Source organism: Elephas maximus, chromosome 1, assembly GCF_024166365.1.
Source record: "Elephas maximus indicus isolate mEleMax1 chromosome 1, mEleMax1 primary haplotype, whole genome shotgun sequence".
In the NCBI taxonomy this organism is placed as follows: Eukaryota; Metazoa; Chordata; class Mammalia; order Proboscidea; family Elephantidae; genus Elephas; species Elephas maximus.
The window spans coordinates 109,408,351-109,426,443 of NC_064819.1; the positions used below are offsets into that span (position 1 = coordinate 109,408,351).

At 40.2% G+C, this 18,093-nt stretch overlaps 1 protein-coding gene across 5 annotated transcripts in view; it reads right to left on the minus strand.

The window, feature by feature from the left end:
- Positions 1-10,134: 10,134 nt before the first annotated feature.
- SUPT3H (SPT3 homolog, SAGA and STAGA complex component) overlaps positions 10,135-18,093 on the minus strand; it is a 538,271-nt gene continuing 530,312 nt past the window's right edge. For all 5 annotated transcript variants that reach the window (XM_049893481.1, XM_049893456.1, XM_049893465.1 and 2 more), the window contains one exon: positions 10,135-11,671. In XM_049893481.1, the coding sequence (XP_049749438.1) occupies positions 11,630-11,671 (42 nt within the window). In that variant the 3' untranslated portion in view covers positions 10,135-11,629. The remainder of the gene's footprint in view (positions 11,672-18,093) is intronic.

Sequence of the window (18,093 nt, forward strand, 5' to 3'; positions counted from 1 at the left end):
ACCCCTGGATTCTTTGTTTTGAGAGCTTGTTGAGGTGATCATGAACTGTTTTTTTATGTGACTTGATATTGACTGTTGTTTCCAAGCCATCTGTAAGTTATTGTATTAGTTTATATTTGCTTACCATGTCGTAGCTTCTTGCTTTGTTTTGTTTTGATATGCCCAAATGGGTTAGTTGAGTGAGCTAGCTTGATTATTTTCACCTTTGGAGCTCTGACATCCTGTCCCCAGATGGCTAGAGCTGTTATCAGGTCTATCAGTCTAGGAGTTCACTTTTCTTGTATGAATTCAGCTCAGGCGTCCAGGTAGGTGATTATCAAGTGTGTGGTACAGTCTCTGTCCTACAGTCTTAGAGGGGCAGGGGTGATTGGTGTAGGTACTGGTACCTGGTTGTAGCAGGGGGTCACACTCTGAACAAGGCAGGGGGCTGAGAGTTGTCCCCCATGTGTCTCTAAGGAAAGCATTCCCTTGTTCCCTAGAGTGTACATGTGGGTGGGTTCTGCAGATGGACCATGAGCACCCAATGTTTTTTGTTGTAAGGACTGGGAGGTACCAGTTATCCCTGGACCCCTGTTGCAGGTGACTGGGTGACCTGATTGGAGCTACCAGTCCTTAGGCCCTAGATGTGGGTAGGTGAGGACTCTGTTTAATAGGCAATGTCAAACATGAAACACCTCTCTCCGTGGCACAGCTGAAATGGTTGGAGTCTGCCAACAAGGGCCTATTCTCCTGAAATAGGCCCACACATGTGCATCCAAAGGGGAAAGGTACTCAAAGTCCACGGACCACTTATGCCTGGACAGGAGCCACTTCTGTCCTGAGCTGCCCCAGGTAGTGGAGGTGGCAAATAATTGCAAATTTATTCCTACTCCAAGGCCAGCAGGATGGCTCTAGGTGGTCAACTGGGCCTACCTTGAGCCCAGGGGAATCAACAGCCTCTGAAACTGGCTTGAGGGTGGGGAGGTGGGGTGGTAAAACATATGCAAGTACTTAGCTTTTGCTGAGAGTGCCGTTCTTCTCTGCTTCCGGAGGTGTGAGTAGGCTGTGTGGCTGGGTGCTTCCCCTGAGGAAACTGCAACCGAATGCTAGTACCAGCCCCCCACTGCCCAGGAATGGTGCCTGAGAACTCCCTGCGATTCAGGTCCGGTTACTCCTCTCCGTTTTTGAACCGTCTCTTCCTCCCCCTGCCCCTCAGTTCATTTTCTAAGTTTGCCTTTGGTGCTCAGGGAGCCTAGTTTGTCATAAATATACTCGTTTCACTTGTTTTTTCGGGTCTTTGTTGTAAAGAGAGCTCGCCGGAAGGGTCTATTCCATCATCTCAGCTCTGCCTCAGAAATATTAAAGTTTGAAAACATTAAAAGAAAGGTTGTGTTGAAAACCAAGTTGAAGAAGCTCTGAGGACTCTGGAACATCAAGGGAAAGTTCACAGTTGAGGCAGAGAGTAAGACTAAAAGCTAGGACAGAAGTGAGAATGAGCCGTGAAAGGCTGGTGAAGAACCAGCATGTAAAATGGCAAGGGCATACTGTTGCAAGAATTTGCAGAATTAAGGGCAGATTAATAATTCATTCATGTAGTGAATACTGACTGAGGTTTTACTCTGTTCTAAGTGCTGTGAGCAAAATAGATCATAATCTATGATCTAACAGTCTATATTCTAGAAGGACAGGGCAATAAACAAAGTATATGCAATACTATGTTAGAAGGTGGCGGTAGAATGAAAAAAAGCAGGGAGGACAGATATGGTGTGCCAGGGCAGGAGCTGGGGTTTCAGTTTTTAGAAGGGTGGTCAGAGAAGGCCTCACTGAGAAAGTTATGAAGAAGGCTAGGGAGCCATGAGGATGGCTTTTAAAAGTGGATGCTTTTATCCCAGATACCACCTTCCAGCCAAATAATAGACAAACCCAGAAAATAAACACTAACACCCGAGAGGAACGTGCTCCTTAGGACAATCAATTATACGAGATCAAAAGGGCAATATTTGCCCGAAAGCAAAGATGAGAAGGCAGGAAGGGGCAGAAAATCAGGATGAAAGGAAATGGGGAACACAGGACAGAAATGGGGAGAGTGCTGATGCATTGCAGGGAACGAAACCAAGGCCACGAAACACTTTATGTACAAACTATTGAATGGGAATCTAATTTGCTCCGTAGGTGTTCACCTAATGCATAATTAAAAAAAAAAAAAAAAGGAAACATACCACATTCACACACACACACAAAAGTGAATGCTTTTAATTGTTGAATAATCACGATATACTCAGCTGACATGCATCCACTTTTGTTGGGATCCATTTAACTTCTATAATAATAATAATACAAAAAGATACCATTTAATGTAATAACTGTTATGACAGTTTATAAAAGTGATTTACAGAATAAATATAATCTTCATTTCAACTGAACAAGAAAAACGAGATCCAACTGAAAGAAAACCACATACTTCCATTTATGTTTAACTGCTACTACCTCTCCCCTCTCCTCTCTTAAACCTGTCCTTCTCTCAATTTTCATTACACATGATTCTGGGAAAGCTGAATGGCACAGTTTTAGTATTAATAAATTTTGGGGTATCATTAGCTGGGAAAGGGGGTTAGAAAAAACAGGAGGAAATAGCCTATCCATATGAAAACAATAATCACATAATATTTATTGTCTGGAATTGTAATGTTTTCAGATACTCGAAGCAATAAAATGCCAGGAAAAGCAAAACTTCCTAATGTTAAAAGGATCATAAATTTTTTTCCCAAAATACGACATATAAAAAAAGTTCAGGTGATAGTTTATGTCAAAAGAAAATATGCCCTTAAATCTAAGTTAAAGTTGCCTGAAACCTTCAGAAGGCACAAATGGCTCACCACTGAGGAACTGAAGAGCCAGTGGCAGTTAAGGTAAACTATAGGATGTGATGGCTACCATTTTTTTTTTTTTTAGTTTGGGAATCACATTTTAACATAAATGAATGTAATGATTCCTATATTCTAGAACTTGTACTTTTAATATCTCTTGAATGAAAAAAACACATAACGTCAAAAGCTACCAGGATTTCAGTATCACTTTTAAATGAATTTATATTTTAGAAACCACAGTGGCACATACCAAAAAACCAAAACCCTTTGCCGACCCTAGAGGACAGAGTAGAACTGCCCCACAGTCTCCAAGGCTGTAATCTTTATGGAGCAGACTGCCACATCTTTTTCCCATGAAGCTTCTGGTGGGTTTAGAACTGCCAACCTTTTGGCTATCAGCCAAACGCTTAACCACTTTGCCACCAGAGCTCGTGGCACCTATTTAGGCAAAACATATTACTTATTTTTTCTACTGACAAAGCTAGGAAGCCACATGAGCCCCTTTCTAGAATTCCACAGTTCCCCAGAGGTCCTTGCCTCACTGTTTGGGAATTGCAGAATTCATGCTGATGGCTTGGTTTTCATAGGCGCTAAAAAATGTTTCTTTTTTTGAATGAATGGATGAATGAACACCATTAAAATTTTTAATTACAAGCTACAGTTGTGATAAATTATTGCTTCCAGTTTAGAATGGGAATTCCAGAACACTTAACTGTGTTCATGAAAAATCTGTACACAGATCAAGAGGCAGTTGTTAGAACAGAACAAGGAGATTCTGTGTGGTTTAAAGACCAGAAAGCGGTGTGTAAGGGTTGTAGCCTTTCACTATACCTATTCAATCTGTATGCTGAAGAAATAATCCAAGAAGCTGGACTATACGAAGAAGAACGGGGCATCAGGATTGCAGGAAGACTCATTAACAACCTATGTTATGCAGATGACACAACCTTGCTTGCTGAAAGTGAAGAGGACTTGAAGCACTTACTGAAGAAGTTCAAAGGCCACAGCCTTCAGTATGGATTACACCTCAGCATAAAGTAAACAAAAATCTTCACAAGTGGACCAATAAGCCACATCATGATAAATGGAGAAAAGATAAAAGTTGTCAAGGGTTTCATTTTACTTGGATCCAAAATCAACACACACGGAAGCAGCAGTCAAGAAATCAAAAGACGCATTGCACTGGGCAAATCTGCTGCAAAAGACTTCTTTAAAGTGTTGAGAAGCAAAGATGTCACCTTGAAGACTAAGGTGCTCCTGCCCGAAGCCATGGTGTTTTCAATCACTTCCTATGCATGTGAAAGCTGGATTATGAATAAGGAAGACCAAGAATTGATGCCTTTGAATTGTAGTTGTGGAAAAGAATATTGAATATACCATGGACTGCCAAAAGAACAAACGAACCTGTCTTGGAAGAAGTACAACCAGAAGCAAAGATCGTGAGACTATGTCTCACGTACTTTGGACATGTTATCAGGAGGGACCAGTCCCTGGAGAAGGACATCGTGCTTGGTAAAGCAGAGAGTCAGGGAAAAGAGGAAGACCCTCAATAAGATGGATTGACACAGTGGCTGCAACAATGGGCTTACGCATAACAATGATTCTGAGGATGGCGCAGGACCCAGCAGTGTTTCCTTCTGTTGCACATAGGGTCGCTGTAAGTTGGAAGCAACTCAATGGCACCTAACAACAACATGGCGCCCATTTCACAAAAAATCTCATTATCTTCAGTGTAAATAGAGCTCCATATTTGCTTTAAATCCAGTGGACATATTACTCTCATTACCTTTTGGCAAATCTCGTCCTAACATGGCTCACTGTCTTTATAGTAAACTAGTGGGAGAGCTAACAGATTTTCAAAGATGGTACTATATACAAAAATAAAAAGAGAGTACAGGCTGTAATTCTTTTTCAAGTTTGTACAGACTTAAGTTCTTAGGTCTTTAATAGTGCAAATATGATTGAAGTTATCTGCTTACAAGGTCATTAACTGTTTTACACACCACTTAAGTCACAGAGACCTGCTCACAGAGGCCCTAAGAAACCTGACAGGGTTGCCTGGGGTGCTTTGAATTGGTTTCTCTGAGACACTGTACTTGTCTTTAGTTGTGATTATCTGTAGTTCATGAGATTGGCAGCCAAATAAGTGAAACAAGCACCAATAAGAGATTGGAAAAAAAAAAAAAAAAAAAAAAGATCCCCGCACTTGTGCTGAACTTCTTTTCCATTAGCCCACTAACAAATGGTTATTGAATACCTAATATGAGCATGTGGGGATTATACAGAGGCATAAATTAAATTCAGGATTTACCCTTGAGAAATTCTTAATCTGGTACAGACTACAAGACACATGGAGAGACGAATCACCACCTCCACCAGCTGTGGTTGAGAAGGTTCCAACTCATGGAGACCTCATGTGTGTCAGAGTAGAGCTGTGCTCTGTAGAATTTTTAATGACTGATTTTTTGAAAGTGGATTGCCAGGTCTTTCATCTGAGTGGACTCAAACCACCAACCTTTCAGTTAGCAGCTGAGTGTGTTAACTGTTTATACCACCCAGGGGCTTTGGATAGACGAACACATTGCTGTAGAGTTGATTCTGACTCATAGCGACCCTATAGGACAGAGCAGAACTGCTCCATAGGGTTTCCAAGGCTGTAATCTTTATGGGAGCAGACTGTCACATCTTTCTCCCATGGAGCAGCTGGTGGGTTTGAACTGTCGACCTTCCAGTTTACAGCTGAGCACTTGACCCCTGAGCCACCACGGCTCCTTGGACAGACACTAAATAGGAGGCACAGTGAACAACCAGAGCTTAAAGAGTTCTGAGGAAAAGGAGGGTGCTATTGCCTGACCCAGGTAGGAAGCTTTATGGGAAAGAAGTTAGGGAAGAAGGTCACCATGAAAACCTAGGACAGGAGAGAGAGACTGATTTTTAAAAACATAGCGATACTACACACTATAGACATATTGCAGGGGAACGGCTCCACCATGGCAACCTAGTGACCTTGCACATCTCCACATAAGCCACGGAGGCAAGGCTCCACCACAGTCTGTGATCCTCCCAGGAACCTGGCAAGACAAGCAGTCTTGTGAGGAGCTTCCCCAGGGCATACCTTACCCACCTCTCTATCTTGTGGGGAGCTGCCACCAAAACTCATCCCTGGTTCTGGTGAGGCATGGAACTTTCTACCTTGACCCCCTTTTGGATACAGACAAGCTATAGAACTGCTTGGCTATAGTTTAGAGTTGGTTCCTCCATGACCACATGACCCACCACTCCCTCATGTCTTTTGTCATCAGGCTTCTCCAGCTTGGTATCTTCCTGTGGGACTAGAAATGCAGAAAGCTGACACCATGCCGATTTTGCTGATGTCTGTGTAAGTCGTAAACTGTCTCCTGTCTCCTTACAGGCCCAAGTCTATGGAAGTGTGGCAAGCAACCCACCAGCTGTAGTAGACTTTTTAGACTTTCTTAATCGACTGATACGTATAGGTCAGGGAGGGGTTACAGGAAGTGGCCAGTGCACTTGCAGGTGAACTCACTTCTTCCAAGTGAAGTGGTTGGAAGAAGAACATCAATGCCATCCAGAAAAGAAAGCTGCGGGTTCGCTGTGCTGCAGGCTGGTGCACTGCTATTTGGGAACTTAAAGGGCATAAATCAGAAAGTGACTTGTCCCGAGGCAGAATAAGCCAAGGGTTGAATTAAAGGAGCCAACTACCGACAAGAGGAAACCACTATTTCTAATTCAAATCGTGCTCAGCCACTTTCTTCCTTATCTCTGTCCACTGTCCCCTTCCCTCCACACACAAGCATCCTGGACTAGTAGAAATTATGACTATAATGTAATTAATGAGCAAACACTTAAAAGGAACATTTGTATGAAGTTTCAGGGCATTGCCATATCTATTTCTGTATCTGCTGCTGCGAACATATGTAAACAAGATGGGGATTGTTTTATAAGATGGGAGGAATACCTTGTAGGGAAGCATAAAATAGTAGCCTGCGTAATTGGAGCCTTCTGGAGAAGGCTTTGTGCACATGGATCTTTGAGCCAGTTTTTCTCATAACTTGTATATGGATGCTTAGTATGTGCGTTAATCACATGCATTTCATCTTTAGGTTTAAGACATTATAGAGTACTTGGCATTATTCTATATAATTATGTTCTATTATACATTATATGACATTCTATTATACACATAATACTTGGCGCTAGAGAAGAATTGTTAAGTTAAAATGCAATTTCTTGTAATCAAGTTTTTTGGTATTGAGAAGTGCTTCTAGGTCCAGGGTCAGGAAGCAATTTCCTTCGGTATGTTATTAGGAATCTTTTACTCTAGTACAATCCATGCTGTATGTCAGGGGTAAGGGTATGAGCTCTGTGGTCAAAGTACTGGGTACGAACAAGGGCTCCATCTTGGATAACTCTGCATAAGGTACTTCACATTTTGTTCCTCGGTTTCCTCTCTCCTGTGAATGGACCATGTGGACAATAACAGTGTATAATGGGTTGAGTATTAAATAAGATAATCCACACAAAGTGCTTAGCACACGCTGTGCTACAATTATCATGTCAAACTTGTTATTACAACGCTGATACAATTTATCATCATTTTTGATAGCAAATAAAGTGTTACCTGGTCTAACTGAAACGACATTTTGATCATCTTGATTCTTGCTTTTTCTTATGTCTTTTTCTATTGTTATATTCCTTTGATAAAATATGAACGGTGAATATTAGGTGGTGAAGAGCAGAAAAGGCATCAGGATTATAATGCCCTGTACAGAATTACAGTGGTTTCCAACAATGCAATCTTGTATATGAGCTTCTCTTGACTTCAAAAGAATTGTTTTAAAATATGCTTCAATTGCTGAAATTTCCATGACTTTTGACAGCTTGAATATTTGATATTTTGTTCTGCAAAACAAATTCAAGTCTCTTTATGTGTTTTTAAGTGCCATGGTATCACTATCTCACTCATGACACTGCAGATTTACTTTAAGAGATATGACTTTTTAATATTTGAGTTTTTAAAGGCATCTGGCCCTTATTTAACCATCACATTTACATCCAATTCCTGCAGGCATGATTTTGTTGTTTAAGCTTGGCTCGATGCCCTCTAGAAAGTCTTTGCTTTAATGAACATGACTCCACTAAAACTGTTTGTCCCCTGCTCTGCCATCACTGTGTAACAAGAGGACAAAAAGTTTTGTCTTGGATTTCAAATAAGAAGACAAACCTAAGAAAAATGGCTGGAGAATTAGCTTTATGTGGGGGCCACTGCTGGGACACAGTCAACTGGATGTCCTTGTATTATCTGCATGAAGTGTTTATGCACTATGAAATGTTCAGCCAGAGTGTACAGGAAACTGTAAAATATTTTACGAGATGTATACATGGTTGATGGTGAATTTTAAATGCAACCTGGGAAGGTTCTATCTAAATTCCAGGAGGGCGGATGAGAGAATACGTTCTCTGTAGTGATTTGGTTTTACCCAAGGGGTTATGTGAACTAGAAAGAAATGTCTGATTTGGGGACTATATAAAAAAGTTTGTAATTTCTAGACAAGCAAACTTTTTTTTTTTCAGACCAAGAATCACCAGTTGTGTTTATTTGTCCTCTCCGTGGTAAAAGCATTAAAGGTGCATTGTTTATTATTCCGTGGAAAAAAACAAGCAATAATAAATGTAGTAAATGAGGAACTCCTCCCAGATACAGGAATTATAGACACCACTTACAAAAATATTTGTGCTTCTGATGGTTTCAAATAAAAACCCTTGGTTCTAAAATTGGAACATTATTTTTGAATCTCAACTATGGCAGTTGTGTGAAGGCAAATAACATAGACCCAAATTAGCATATTCAGAGAGTCACATTTCTAAGTTTAGGTGAAAGGAGAAATATTTCTATTTCCTTCACCCTCTCATCCAGGGGGCAGTATTTCCGTAAGATAGGCTATTTATTTACTTGTATTTTAAATTCTATCTCTGGAGCCAGTTTCGTGTAGTCACGTTTGATTTAGAGTTGACCTTGATGTGTAAGAGAGTACAGATCATTTAATTACTATCACAGGCCCTTTGAACAAGATTTTAATACATAACACATGCTTTAGGATATGTCCATAATTAATGTCATTTTTATAAATTTAGGTTACTGTCTAGGAAAAATATGCCATAAAACCCCGGCATACACTGGTAATATTCTTATTGCAAATCCAGTATAAAAACCCAAAAAAACCAAACCTGTTGCCGTCAAATAGATTCCGATGACTCCATAGGACAGGGCAGAACTGTCCCACATAAGGGTTTCCGAGGAGTGGCTGGTGGATTAGAACTGCTGACCTTCTGGTTAGCAGCCACTCTTTCTAACCACTAAACTGAGATTTAAGCCCCTGGATTCTGGTCTGTCTCTCATTACTGGGTGATCTTGGGAAAGTCACCTGCCCTGTTTAGGCCGTTTTTTTTTTTTTTAAATCTGCAAAATGAGTGGATGTTCTAAGTAATCTTTAAAAGCATCTTCTGCTCTAACATTATATGATTCCACATAACATTTTAATCTTGAGAGAGCAAATTCACCGAAGTCACATTTTTCAAAATGTTCATTCTATAAATCTTTTTCTATACTCGCTGCTTAAGTAAATTTCATTTCACTTCAAATTTAGTGTTATGGAGAGAGTCAGAGAAAGAATCTAACTGTAGAGAAGGAAAAAAAAAGAATTAAAAATACTAATATTGAGCCATTATGGGATATCTCGGCTGGTTCAGGATAGACATAAATGACCTTGTTTCATTCTAAATTCAGCTCACTGGCATATGATGAAAAGTGAAGGGTTATTATGGGGCCTGTACACTTTCAACCCAATAACTTTACCTTCAACTTACTGGGCAAAACCAGATTTTATAAATAATTACCTGTCAGACTGTTCAAGATAGACAAACATATGCCAGACCAACCCAAACACAGGCCTGTCATATTTCCGAGAGAAATGTACGTTGAGTCTTCCTTCTTTGTGACTGTACGGAGATCAGGTAGAATAAAATGAAGGAAAAGCCCTCCACCCTGAATTTTCCGCCTTGTGTAAACTGTTGAATGTATAATGTGGGAGAGGAGGGATTTGGATGTGAAGAATTAGCCCTTGAAAATTTTATACCATCTATAAGCCTGGCAGATCGAAACCAAATACAATAAATGCTGCCATTTTAAAGGTTGGGATGTTTACTGCAAGCTTATAATTTTCCATGATTAAGGACGCCAAGAAAAATAAGAATGATGATAAAAAGCAAAGTTTAATCATACATTTCAACAAGCACAGATGGAACATCAAAACCCTTTGGCAATTTTTTGATATTATATACCTGCATGTTTTTGTTCCTGACATGCAGACTTTTTCCAGAAGGACTAACAGAGAACAGGTAAATGATAGCTAACAAATGTGAATAACATGGCGCAATCATATTAATTGAGCCTTCCAATGATTTGGTCACAAGAAGAAAATCTTTCATGTTTCACATTTCTGTTCTTATTAATTCTTTACAAAGGCTGTTTCAGTGTGTGTAAAACCATGATAAAAGTAAAATTACACAAAACTCCTACAGAATTAAAGAAATAACTTCCTTTTTTGCAATTCAAGTTTAATCAGGAACTGTACAATTACATTGGCTATATTTTCGGTTGTTCCCAAATTACAATTCCGCATTTACTAGAGAAAGTATAGATGCCAGAAGGGTGGCTCTGTTGCTACCGGCAAGAAATCACCCAGTCTACATTTCCAGTCTTAGGTGGGGTACACAGCAAATCACTTTGCTTCTCTTCTATTGATTCTGATTTTTTGCTTCTAATGGGCATGACGTGGGAGCGGAGGGCCTGGAGATGCAGGAACTGGGAAAGGAGGGAAATGAAGAGGGCAGAAGAGGCTCTATACCAGCAAAAACTCACAGGATAGGCGGAGATGCAGGAAGTTGAGAAGAAGGCATGAAAAATTACACACACACACACACACACAAAAAACAAAAACAAAACAAACCAGTGCCGTCGAGTCAATTCCGACTCAAAGGGATCCTATAGGACAGAGTAGAACTGCCCCATAGAGTTTCCAAGGAGCGCCTGGTGGATTTGAACTGCCGACACTTTGGTTAACAGCTGTAGCACTTAACCACTACACCATCAGGGTTTCCTGAAAAAGTATACATATACTATAAACTGGGTGAAGGAGAAAGAGAATGGGAACAGACAGTTCATTGGGCCAATTAGTTCTTTGATTACTGTGAGTTTACACAACAGACAATTGTCTCTAAGATACACGTAGATACAGTCAACAGCTGCTGGAAAATCCAGTTGCTGGGACAGTGGAAGAGGAAAACTAACTGTCCTTTTAATTTTGTTTCCTTTGTCCCAAACCTGGATTACGAAATATATCAAATAAAACATAGACTAAACACCAAGTAAGGGAAAAAAAGACACTGCTTTCAAGATAAGTGAGCTGACGGCAGTAAATCCCTTCCAAATTAAAATTTCAAAACTGTGTGATCTGCGTTCTTGTCCACCTACACACCATCCCAAACATCCTGCCATTAATTAGCTCAACGGCCCATCTAGTAAACAAGACCAAGTGTTGAGGGGGTTGGAAAAGAGCTGGAGTCAGCCAGTTGGAAGTCACAACAAACCGGCCCACTCCCTAGGATACAGAGAAGGTAAACTTGTATTTTATTTTGTTCAAGGAAGGGAGAAGGAATCACCTTAACATAACATTGCCTTTCCTGTTGTTGCAGTCACAGTCACATTAGCAGGCCAGAAAAGCCATCCCGTTTCTGCGGTAGGCACTCTGTCAAAGAAAAAGAAATCTGCAATGAATTATCACAGCAAGTCAAACAAGGAAAGGAGGCAAAAAAGCCAGCAGAGCTTTCTTCCTGTTTGGTAGACTCTGCCGCTACAACCTAATAGGGTGCTTAATCTGAACATTTCTGGTGGCAAAGCTAGAGCAGGCCACTCTGTCTATTAAAAAGTCAGTGTGGTTAACAAGTGGCTAGTGATTCTATTTCTGGGGAGCGGGAGATATGCAAAATAAGACATAACCATTTTGTTAATTGATTGGGCTTGGTTAGGCCCAAGAGATGTTGTGTTGAATCTGTTTGTCTTTTATAAACATGTGTTCTCTATTCGACATGCTCAAAAATTCACTTCTAACTAAGTATCGTAATAGTCTATAAATTACTGACTCATTATAGCCTTTCCGGGCCTGATTTATAGTCTGAATGAAAAGCTATGGGGATAGACACTAATAGAGGCCCTTCCTCCCCCTAAAATTGGGAGTTCTCAGAGGAGTTCTGTACACTATAGACATTACAGAAAACTTAGATACTATGCAATTTTATATACATACATGTACATATGGATGTATATATGGATAGGTACCCATTAAAACCCACTGCCATCGAGTTGATTTCGACTCAGAGTAACCCTGTAGGACAAAGTATACCTGTCCCATAGGGTTTTCAAGGCTGCAATCTTTAGAGAAGCAGACTGCCACATCTTTCTCTCCTGGAATGGCTGCTAGGTTTGAACTGCTGACTTTTTGGTTAGTAGCCAAGCACGTAAACCTTTGTGCCACCAGTGCTCCTTATGGTTATATACAGCGGGATAAAAAATCCCTACAAAAGAAAATGGAAAATGGACATTAATATGCAATAATATATTCTAGCTGTTGTTGTGTGCCGTTGAGCTGACTCCGACTCAGAGTGACCCCATAAGACAGAGTAGAATTGCTCCATAGGGTTTCCTAGGCTATTATAATCTTTACAGGAGCAGACGGCTAGGTCTTTCTCTCACAGAGCTGCTGGGTGGGTTTGAACCGCTGACCTTTTGGTTAGCAGCCAAGTGTTTAGCCACTGAGCCATCAGGGCTCCTTATATATTCTAGTAAAGAAAGCAAAATTGCATGCTTTTTCATCCCAAGAGATATATATTCTGCACCTCAGAGTTGGAAGAGCTGGACCACACAGAGCCTCTGTGACTTGCTTGTCCTGAGCCTCAAATTGAGACCCAGAGTGAAGCTGACTAAAACCTAGGACTTATGAACAAAATTCCCCTTTCATGACCATGTTTTCATGATTTAAAGTAATAATAGTCACATTCAGAGAATTCATAACCCTCAATTAGATGGAATTTTTCTACAATCTGTTTTCAGAAAAATGGAAAAAATAATAGGAAAATCTCATATCTTTTTTTTTTTTCCCTTAAACTAATAATACTGGGTTGTTCTGGGTTTGTACACTTTCAGCCCAATAACTTTACCTTCGACATCCATATTATAGGAAATATAGAATAAGCTTTTGTGATAAAGATAATGCCATGTAGGCACTGAAGAGTCTTAATCCTAGCAAAACATTAAATTACATTTATAATTACACTAAAGAGACAAAGTGGACCTAAGCTTTACAGAATGACTTCCAACAACATGAGGTGAAACAAAAATAGTTTTCTGGATAGCCTTCAGTTAATCATAAAGGTCAATTAACTTGAAAACCTTCTCTCCAAACATTCTGGTTTTCAGGGGATTTACTATGGCTGTCAGGCTCTGGAGTCCTGGCTGAACGTTCCTTGGTTGGTTGTGCTGCTTCGCAGTTCAGTCCTGATCAGCATATGAAGGAAAGGAAAACACAGCACATCTCACGTCTCATTCCTCAGCATTCTCTCCGTGTGAACTTGATCCTCACCATCGGACTGTTCGTGCTATGGAACACTTCTGGATTGAAGCAAGCGTTCTAACAAGGACTAGAAAATTCCATCTCTACTCTCTGAAGATTGTGTGCTGGTGAACGGTGTTAAATGAGCTCCTCAGAGAGCCACAAATAACTCGCAGGCATGGATAGAGTGTCTTCCCACAACCACAGGCAGGGGAGCCTCAGACCTTGAAGCAGCCCCTACCACCAAGGCTGCCTTAGCAAGGCTTATGCCAAAGTAATATTTTCAGCTTCTTGACCCTGATATTTTAAGTTTTACAACCACAGTGACAACCTTTAACATAACACAGTATTTAAAGCACAGGGATGGTTTACATGGAGATAAATGGACCTGGGAGTAAAGCTGGATTCCTCATAAAGGTAAATGGTTGAAGTGTGCTCTGCCTGGGAAAGAGGTTTTGGCTCAGGGGCTGGCTGAGCTCACCTGAGAAATAACCAAGCTTAACCTTTCCAAGCTAGGCAACATGAAATGGTTCTCTCTACCATCCAAAAGGTCACTTTTCAAAGATCAGTTCTCCTTCATAGATGATTTATCACCATTCCTTGCAAACAACTAAAAGATTACAGGCTTATTTAATAACGTATATCCTGAAGTACACTTTTCACTGGGTATCCTGAAGTAGCCAGTCACATGCAAAAACCAAAGTTTAGAGTAGCCCCCAATTTTTTGAATGAGCTCCTCCTGTTCTAATTCTAAAATAATAAAGGAATGAACATGCATATGCAATCAGTGAAGAGCAATTACAGCAAGCCAACCTCCTACAGTCCTCCACCCTGAGTCATTCTTTTCTTCCTTTTGATGTACAAAGGATATATGTTGTCTCTGTAAGGCAATTATGGGAACATCCCAAATATGGCCTACTTTCCAGAGTAAGCAACTTGATATGAATGAAGATGGATGAAGATAACTCATCTTTGTGCCAACTGTGAACTTCTATTTATGTTGGGAATACAGAAACTAAATTTAAACACTGCTTGGTGTGAGGACCTTCCGGAGGCCACATTCCCATGAAACACTTTGTATCCCTCTTACTTTCTTCTGTCAGATCCTATGAATGATTCCTTGTTCCATATCTTAACAGACACTCCTAGTTAGTAAAACCCAGATCTTGGCCAGAAACAGCCAGGACCTCCACCCACTGTTAAAAATTATGAATTAATCAATAACACAATCAGACCTCCCCAACAAATAGACGCCCACATGGCTATATACCACTTGAGCTTTAATTTTGATTTAATAAAAGCTCTGTCCTTGACTACTACTTGTTCCTCACATGAAAAGACCAGGCATTTTTAGCAGCAGAGATGATATTTATCTTTTTAAAGGATTAATTATAATTCCTGGATTCTTTTTAAATTGGGGATCAAGCAAGCTCCCAATTTTTGACATTCATTTATTCATGCAATTCCAAAATACGATCTTTCGCCAGAATGTCAGTCTATCTAGATAAGCAGATTCTCCCTAACGCACTGGGCATTGGTGCGGAAATTAACTAATAAACATGCAGTTTTAAATTATAAGTTGGTTTTTGCTTACCTATATATGGACCAGCTAGAGAACACATTACAGGCTCAAATTGGCTTACTTTTATTTTCCATGGGTTATTATCAATTGGTATATTTTGAGGAATACAAATTAACATTAAAAAGCAAAAGATAAATATTTATATAAAGCATAAAAAGATAAACATGCTATAAAACATGTCCTATAGTTCTAAGTTAAACACAATTGTGTGTTTATGTGTTGTTTGTACCATTAGCCTAATAAAGAGTTGTCAAGAGGTAAAACCATCTCTTTCCTCCAGTTCAGATGTATATTTTATTCTCACTACTACCTTTCCTGATATTTTCCACTTTTTCATACTTCAAATAAAATAAGAATTTCACTGTAGCAGGTCCCAAATTCACTTACAAATACTTCATTTTTCAAAGGCCTAACAAAAAAGGTTTTTGGATCTATTGTCTGAATTTCTATCAATTTGCTTAATTTCATTTTAGGAAATCTTTGAGCTCTTATCCTGCATGAACCACGGTGTGCTTGGTGGTACAAAGGATACCAAGACCAGGTAGACAGTCCCTGCCCTCACAAGGTTCCAGGTTACCGCTGATGTAACCGCCACAAGCGATATGCACTGGGGTGATTCTCAGAGGTTAGAGGAAGGAGAAAAGAAAGCAGCCTTTTGGTTTGCTCGTTTTGCTTTTAATCACAATAATTAATTTCAAATAACGTTTTTAAAGGGACGTGAGATCTGTATACTTCTCAAAGCAGGGAGGGGTAAAGATCAAAACATGCTGAGAAACACGGGTTTATGGTTTATGAAGTACTTTCATGTCCAGGTCTAATTTGAGCCTTACCACAGCTGGTAAAAAAGACCTTACTATTCTCCTTTTTAAAGAGACATGACTAGTGAGGGGTAGATGAAGGATTCAAAACCCAAGTCCTGTATTCTTTTCATTATACCACATTGTCATACATTAAACAAAACAAAACAAACTCCTGAAATCTGGCATAATTTATTCCACCCGTATATTTACAGACACACACATACTCCCAGTTCTAACAAACTCAATTCTTGCTAAACATCACTTAAAGGGTAAATGAAAATTTCATTTCAAATTTAAACCAGGTGGTACAACACTTCAGAGTGCAGAGCGGTGGTCTCAATCCACATCATCTTCACTTTGGAGGCATTTCTGAACTGGTGCTTATTTTCCAAACTAACTGTAAGAATAGTATACAGTATAGAAGACTGCATCCAAATCCCCTGGAGAGCTTTAAAAGACACTGACACCCCAGGCCCCACTCCGTTGGAGTCAATTGCTCTGAGTGAAGTTTAAGCTTTAGAATGTCTTCGAAGCATCCCAGGTGACTGAGATACATAGTGAAGGCTGAGCACTGTGGTAGTCAATGAATATACCATTAATAAAAAAAAAAATCAAACCTGTTGTCATTGAGTCGATTACAACTCATAACAAACCTAGAGGATGAAGTAGAACCACCCCACAGGGTTTCCAAGGAGTGCCTGGTAGGATTGAACTGCCGACTTTTTGGTTAGCTGCTGTAGCTCTTAACCACTATACCACCAGGGCTTCCACCCCGCAAAAAAGTTTTTGTCAGTACATGGAATCTTTCCAGAATTTGTTATGACTATGCAGTAAATGATATTTCTTAATGGAAATCCTAATACTGCCATTCAATAAATTTAATGCAGAAGAGAGAGAAATTAAGGTTTCCCGACCATGCCTGTCACCCACACAGCACACGGGTTACTGTCTCTCTCATATTTCTCACTTGTGGGCCATCTTTAGATCAGTTCCTAGATGCTGGGATGCCACCATTAAGGAGCACAGCCCATCTGACTGCCACACCACGTTTAATGCCACAACGAAAAAAAGAACTTGAAAACTAAGCCTGTTAAGCCAAGCTGAACAAGCCCTTTGCTAACATTTAGAATCGAGGAACAACAGAACTTTGGAACTGGGAAGTACCTTTGCAAATTCTTCTAGTTCATTTCCTAATTGAACAGAGAAAAAAACCAGTGGTGAGAGAGAGTCATCTGTCCACGGTCACGTGGTGAGAATCCAGGATTCCAGCTCAGTCTCTTTATGGATGGTTCTGATTCTGTCCAAAGCTATGTGTCTAGCTTCTCTGGCCTTAATGGGGAAAACAGATGTAGGAAAAGAAATTATTCTTCCGGATTAAGGGCCCTTGGGAGCAGAACAAAAGTGAAGGGACTTGGCGGGGGGTGGGGGGGGTGGGGGTGGGGGGGCGGGGGGGCCTTAATGATGTTCAAAACAGTACAGCTGAGTAGTTAGAACAAGTAAGGCCATTATGAGCTTTTAGTTCTGTTCTGACCCTTCTACTATATGATTAGCTCTCCCTTGGAGCATCACTTAATTTCCACGAGTGCTCAAAATAATCATTTGAAAAAATGGATGCAATATCAAAATAAGATAAACATGGCTGAAAGATTCTGTGGCGTCTCTAGGATCTTCAAGCGGGTGACACAGCCATTTGTTTCTACTGACATCTTACTAAGGCTGCGCTCAGCGTCTGATTTAGGGCTGAGCAAATAATGTGGTCTGCCTGGATGTGTTTGGAATCGGCCAATTTGGGTTAGATCCAGTAGTAAAAAGGACAATAAAAAGGGTAGGAGCATACACCCATCCTCTCCCAAACTACTGTTAACTCCCAAGTAACTAAGCGCAGGGTGGACCCTGTATTTTGGATGATTTGTGGGTGACAGGAGCCACCCTGGTTAGCAAGGGCCTGGTGGTTTCCAAAATGCTCTTCTTCACAGAGAGCACAGAGGGCAGAGGTTCTATAGCAACTGGCTTGGTTTTGGTGGGAGGAAAAGGTAGGAAGACACAGAGTAAACGGGAAGCAACTGCTTTCAGTATCCCTTACTTATTAAGTTAACCTAAATGTTTGGTTTATTGGGATACTCAGTTGAGCTGGGGGTAAGAAGGCAGGTACATTTCTGAATTTCATTTACTGAATTTCA